This window comes from Babylonia areolata, chromosome 3 (assembly GCF_041734735.1).
Source record: "Babylonia areolata isolate BAREFJ2019XMU chromosome 3, ASM4173473v1, whole genome shotgun sequence".
NCBI lineage: Eukaryota > Metazoa > Mollusca > Gastropoda > Neogastropoda > Buccinidae > Babylonia > Babylonia areolata.
In genome coordinates, this window is record NC_134878.1 from 63,696,955 (window position 1) to 63,704,140 (window position 7,186).

The window sequence follows — 7,186 nt, forward strand, 5'->3', positions numbered from 1 at the left end:
ACAGCTACGGGAGGGGAGGGGTGGGTGGTGGTGGGGGTTGCGACGCAGTTTTTTCTGTCATGTATTTTATATTATGTTCACGCCTTCTCACCCCCCCACGCCATCTTACCGTGGCCACCCATCGCAAATGCAATGGGTCGCCCCCTTCTCCACCGATTCTCCACTGTCATACACAAACCATGGACACGAATATCTCAGTGTCCATGCACAAACTCAAACATACATCGTATGCATGCCGCGAGAGATCAACTCTTTCTCTTTCTTTTTTCTTCTTCTTCAATGCGCGAAGTGAAAACCGACCAACCTGCACAGATAACAAACCGGAACCCGGGTGCAAAAATAGACAGGTAAATACTGGTGGTTCGGGTACAACTGCACCCAAAATAAGCACCTGTCTGCAACATTTCTTTGCTGCTGGCGAGCTGGCGACAGGATCAAACGTCGGACTGACTGCACGGTTGCTAGATCTGCTGCTCGCTGCGCCCACAGCCTTTAACCTTTCGGGACACACAACGGCCAAAATACAGCAGACCGAACATCAGTGAATGAGCAACATTGTTTCGTTTCGGCCACAGCCTGTGTCGGCCGTGGCACACTGTCGTGATCTGTCGGAAAGGATCGCTGGCTTTGTTGGGGTGGGGTTTTGGGAGTATGACGATGTGTAGGGAGTTGTGCGGTGCATAATCGAAAACTGTTGCCCTGGTGGTTTCTTGCGACTGCAGCGATTTAACTGCTTGCAAATCCACGTTTTGCTTCGTCAGAGTGCAAATGGCGTGACCGCTTTCTATCAGAAGTTCCCAGTCGTCAGCAGTCAGAATCGTATAAACGGGAATCACCTGGACATCGCTGGGAGGGCGAGTGAATGGGTGTTTGTTGGCTTTCCAGAGAGGCGATCGGATTGTGTCTGACGGTCGACCCAATTCTTTCTGTTCTGCGCCTTTGTGCACGTTTTGCAGCCTCGACATTTAGTGTGCACGATAGAGGTAATGCCTGTCTCTGCCGTGTGTTTGTGCATGTGGGTGTGTGTGTGTGGCTGTGTCTGCATCTGTGTTGGGGAGGGGGTGGGGGGGAGGAAGGGGGGTTTGGAGGGAAGGGAGGGGAGCAGCCTTTGAGTGCCCGGTGTGTGCTATGTGATTGATGTTGGGAGTTCACTGCTTCAAATGTCTTGTTAGGAAGCTCTTATATCTATATAGATATTATATATATGTATATATATATATATATGTTTGATATGTATATATATATATATATGGTTATGAGCAACAGACCATAATTCAAATAATCATACTAGTTGTACACACAGTTAACAGAACACTGTACAATGTTTATTATTATTATTATTTATTATTATTATTATTATTTATTTATGTACGCTTATAGTTGACTTCATCAAGTTTTTGTGCCATATACATAGTATTAGTAGTGGTAGTAGTTTTTTTAAAATGTATTTATCTATTATTTATTCATTCCTTTTTTTTTCTCAAGGCCCGACTAAGTGCGTTGGGTTACGCTGCTGGTCAGGCATCTGCTTGGCAGATGTGGTGTAGCGTATATGGATTTGTCCGAACGCAGTGACGCCTCCTTAAGCTACTGAAACTGAAAAAACAACAACTGTACAATGCTGTCCCACCATACCACTCTGTTTCTCTCTCTCCTCCTTGACTCCCTTCAGGATTCAAAGCCTTTTTTTGGCGTGGTGTTGTGTCCTTGGGAAAGGCTTTCCACTCAGACTTTCCTCACTCCATGTGGGTGTGTGTCTGACTTCAGTTTGGGAAGCTGTGTCCTTGAGAGAGGCACTTTTACTCCGATTTCCTCACTCCATGTGGGTGTGTGACTTCGTGGGGGAAGTTTAAAAGTTGGTGAAGGAAATTATTGTACCCTGCCTTCTTTTGCCAGACAGGAGACACAGTGGATTTTGAAGTCACTGTCCTGATGGCTGTGAAAGGCTGTGAGACCTTTAACCTTTAACCAACACTCACTGGGTACACAACCAGGAACTGGGCCACAGATGGTCCCTCAGTTATGTCCCCTGTCATACCCCCCCACCCCCCTCCCCCGCTCCTGAAAGTAGAGTATTGTTGCCTACATGGCGGGGTAAAAATTGTCATACACATAAAAGCCTACTCGTGTACATACGAGTGAACTTGGGAGCTGCAGTCCACAAACGAAGAAGAAGAGAAGAATATCCCTCACCTCCTCAACCACCCATTATAAACCTCCCCCTTCCCTCCTTCATTACTTAGTTACGGGGGGGGGGGGGGGGGGGGGGGGTTAGGGTGGGGGGTGGTGCTGAAGTTATTGGGATGGAAGGGAGGGAGCGTAATAATGCTAGGTGGTGACTCTTTTGTGGTCACCTGTCTCTTTGTCATTCCACTTGATCACTTCTCTTCATCAGAGATTCACTTGATGTGTGTGTGTGTGTGTGTGTGTGTGTGTGTGTGTGTACTATGTGGTTATTTTGTGCCTCAAACTTGTTAGTCTGATGGGAAGAACTGACCAGGGAACAAAGTTATGTGAAGTGGTGAAGTGTTAGCGCTTTGTCTGTTGATGGTTTTCTTGTCTTTATTGCTGTTGCATCTTTATTTCCATACTGCTTACTTTGATTTGTGCTGTTGTATGTTTCTGTTGTTGTTGTTGTGTTCATTGTCACCTGCATTTTGATAATCTTTATTTCCATACTGCTTACTTTGATTTGTGCTATCGTATGTTTTTGTTGTTGTTGTTGTGTTCATTGTCACCTGCATTTTGATAATCTTTATTTCCATACTGCTTACTTTGATTTGTGCTATCGTATGTTTTTGTTGTTGTTGTTGTGTTCATTATCACCTGCATTTTGATACTCATTTTGACAGCCACCTTTGGTGAAAAATCTGACAGGGATACTCATCCCAGGATAGTTGGTGAAGGGGGAGGACCTCTTTACCGCTGCACTGACACCACCAGAACAAACACACATAAAGATTAGCAGCAAAAATGGCAGCTTTTCTATTTGGTGTCTGACAGGTGCAACAGCCAAGTGGTTAAAGCATTGGACTTTCAATCTGATGGTCGGGGGTTGGACTTTCAGTCTGAGGGTCGGGGGTTGGACTTTCAATCTGAGGGTTGGGGGTTGGACTTACAGTCTGAGGGTTGGGGGTTGGACTTTCAGTCTGAGGGTTGGGGGTTGGACTTTCAATCTGAGGGTTGGGGGTTGGACTTACAGTCTGAGGGTCGGGGGTTGGACTTTCAATCTGAGGGTTGGGGGTTGGACTTTCAGTCTGAGGGTCGGGGGTTGGACTTTCAGTCTGAGGGTCGGGGGTTGGACTTTCAATCTGAGGGTTGGGGGTTGGACTTTCAGTCTGAGGGTCGGGGGTTGGACTTTCAGTCTGAGGGTCGGGGATTGGACTTTCAGTCTGAGGGTTGGACTTTCAGTCTGAGGGTCGGGGGTTGGACTTTCAGTCTGAGGGTCGGGGGTTGGACTTTCAGTCTGAGGGTCGGGGTTTGGACTTTCAATCTGAGGGTCGGGGGTTGGACTTTCAATCTGAGGGTCGGGGGTTGGACTTTCAGTCTGAGGGTCGGGGGTTGGACTTTCAGTCTGAGGGTCAGGGGTTTCAGTCCTAGTCACAGTGCTTGGTGGAGATTTTTCTGATCTCACAGGTCAACAGATGTGCAGACCTGTGAGTGCCTGAACCCCCTTCGTGTGAAAACACACAGAGATACGCACGTTAAATACCCCCGAAAACGGAGTATGGCTGCCTACATGGTGGGGTAACAACAGTAATACACATAAAAGCCCACTCATGCACATATGAGTGAACATGGGAGTTGCAGCCCATGAGTTTCAGTTTCAGTTTCAGCAGTAGCTCAAGGAGGCGTCACTGCGTTCGGACAAATCCATATACACTACACCACATCTGCCAAGCAGATGCCTGACCAGCAGCGTAACCCAACGCGCTTAGTCAGGCCTTGAGAAAAAAAAAAAGAAAAAAAAAGGTGAATAATAATAGATAAATACATAAAAAAAACAACCCAACTACTACTAATAATATGTATAAGGCGCAAAAAATTGATGAAGTCATGAACGAAGAAGAAGAAGTGCATTACATATCCCATAATGCATGGAAATGAGAGCATGTACGCCCTCAGAACCAGAGAATGGTTGCCTACCTGGTGGGGGTATGAAAGTCATACATGTAAAAACCCACTTATGCATTTGAGTGAACATGCGATTAGTAGCCCACAAATGAAGAAGAAGAGTATCGGGTGTCTGTGACTTTAACTCCTAACATGTTGCCTGCAAGCTCAACACTCATCATGCTGAGCCAACCAGTTATCTCCTACGAGCAGCCAGCACAGTACAACCATCATACAGTGAATGGTTACTGGAATTGTGGTGGAAACCATTTAGCGTTCACATTCACACTGCCCCCATCATCACGGGTAATGAGCCGCATCAGTACAGGCCATGATAATTGGCTCCCTCAGAGCCTGGTTTAGGTTTCCGTGGAGCACAGGTTAGCCTTTCCCTTCCTATAGACAAGTCATTTGTATCAGATATATATATATATATATATTTGTGTGTGTGTGTGTGTGTGTGTGTGTGTTTGACTTTGAGTTGACAGGCAAACTGTTACAAGTAACTGCATGAAGATATGATGTCGTTATGATTTCTTTTTGTACATACCATGAATCGGTACATACCATGAATTGGTACATTTCAAAAGTTTGGTTTGTGTGTGTGTGTGTGTGTGTGTGTGTGTGTGTGTGTGTGTGTGTGCATGTGCATGTTGGTGTGTTGTTTGTTGGTGCTGTTGTTGTCATGTGTGTGTGTGGAGAGAGTATGTTGTTGTTGTATGTGTTCATGTGTGTGTAAGTGTGCATGCCTGCGTGAATGCCTGTGTTCATGTTTGTAAAAGGTACGGTGAGAAAAATAAGATACAACCAACTTTTTCTCCCCCAGATTTTCAGCATGGCTGAAGAGGCTCAGTCTACGCCGGCAGTGGAACCAGTAATGCCAGCAACAAAAACAAGCACTGCAGAACCAGGCAGCGATGCCGTCACTGCCAAGTCCAACACCGCCCAAGAGGCAGCCAGCGACTCAGTGGACGCCTCAGTGCTGGCATCAGGGGAAGTGAACTACAATGGCAGGGGCCATCAACTCTTCCTGTTGCAGAAGGGGCTGCGACTGGTGGCGTCGCAACCGGACAGCAAAGGGGGTGCTGAGAGTCCCAGTAAGAAGGCTGCTTTTGTGTGTTTACCACTGCTTGTTGCAGCTTGGCATTCTTGGACACAGAAAGTATCGTATTTAGGGTATTGTAATACGTTTTGTCACATCGCGTGTTTCTTGGACACAGAAAGTATGGTATTGTAATTCGTTTTGTCACATAGCGTTTTTCTTGGACACAGAAAGTATGGTATTGTAATTCGTTTTGTCACATCGCGTTTTTCTTGGACACAGAAAGTATTGTATTGTAATGCATATTGTTACATCACATTTTTCTGTGTTGGAATGTGGTATCGTATTGTAATTTGTTTTGTCACATTGCATTTTGGATGGAATTCAGTATCACATTGTAATAGGCTTTGTCACATCACATTTTACTGTGTTGGAATTGGGGTGAGTTGGTCACCACCACACAGTACAGCACAGCACAGCACCACCCATTTTACTCCACTATTTTTCTGTCTGAAAGTGTATATTTTTGGAGAATCCCAGTGGAGTTTTCTGTCTGAAAGTGTATATTTTTGTAGAATCCAAGTGGAGTTTTCTGTCTGAAAGTGTATATTTTTGGAGAATCCCAGTGGAGTTTTCTGTCTGAAAGTGTATATTTTTGTAGAATCCCAGTGGAGTTTTCTGTCTGAAAGTGTATATTTTTGTAGAATCCAAGTGGAGTTTTCTGTCTAAAAGTGTATATTTTTTGTAGAATCCCAGTGGAGTTTTCTGTCTGAAAGTGTATATTTTTGTAGAATCCAAGTGGAGTTTTCTGTCTGAAAGTGTATATTTTTGTAGAATCCAAGTGGAGTTTTCTGTCTGAAAGTGTATATTTTTGTAGAATCCCAGTGGAGTTTTCTGTCTGAAAGTGTATATTTTTGTAGAATCAAAGTGGAGTTTTCTGCCGTACAATACACCACAATAATCCTGAAGGGTGACTAGGACAATGGCCAATGTGAGCATAATCATCTCATTGAAACTCTCTTCTGAGTTTAAGTCTTCCATAGATATTTTGAAAACTTGCACCGTGAAAAATCATGATCTCAGCAGGGAAAGCAGTTTTGAATGTTGAACAGATTATATCCTTTTTTTGTTTGTTTGTTAGGGGGGTTTTTTGTTTTTGTTTTTTGCTGCTACATCATCAGCACTGTTTGAGTGGTGTCATTCTCAATGCTGCTCATTCCTTGTCCCCCACACACTGCCACACCCCCCTACACACACAGCTACATCCAGCCACACCCCCCTACACACACAGCTACATCCAGCCACACCCCCCTACACACACAGCTACATCCAGCCACACCCCCCTACACACACAGCCACACAGCCAACACACACAGCCACAGCCCCTACACACACAGCTACATCCAGCCACACACCCCTACACACAGCCACACAGCCAACACACACAGCCACAGCCCCTACACACACAGCTACATCCAGCCACACCCCCCTACACACACAGCCACACAGCCAACACACACAGCCACAGCCCCTACACACACAGCTACATCCAGCCACACACCCCTACACACACAGCCACACAGCCAACACACACTGCCACACCCCCCTACACACACAGCTACATCCAGCCACACCCCCCTACACACACAGCCACACAGCCAACACACACTGCCACACCCCCCTACACACACAGCTTCATCCAGCCACACCCCCCTACACACACAGCTACATCCAGCCACACCCCCCTACACACACAGCTTCATCCAGCCACACCCCCCCTACACACACAGCTACATCCAGCCACACCCCCCTACACACACAGCTACATCCAGCCACACCCCCCTACACACACAGCTACATCCAGCCACACCCCCCTACACTCACAGCCAACACACACAGCCACAGCCCCTACACACACAGCCACAGCCCCCAACACACACAGCCACACACACACACACACACCCCTACACACACAGCCACAGCCCCTACACACACAGCCACACACACACCCACACCCCCCTACACACACAG

At 46.4% G+C, this 7,186-nt stretch overlaps 1 protein-coding gene across 1 annotated transcript in view; it reads left to right on the forward strand.

The window, feature by feature from the left end:
- Positions 1-441: 441 nt before the first annotated feature.
- Positions 442-7,186, forward strand: part of LOC143280675 (ceramide kinase-like protein) — a 39,834-nt gene continuing 33,089 nt past the window's right edge. Inside the window, exons 1-2 of the mRNA XM_076585411.1 lie at positions 442-983; positions 4,940-5,210. Of these exons, the coding sequence (XP_076441526.1) occupies positions 4,949-5,210 (262 nt within the window). The 5' untranslated portion in view covers positions 442-983; positions 4,940-4,948. The remainder of the gene's footprint in view (positions 984-4,939; positions 5,211-7,186) is intronic.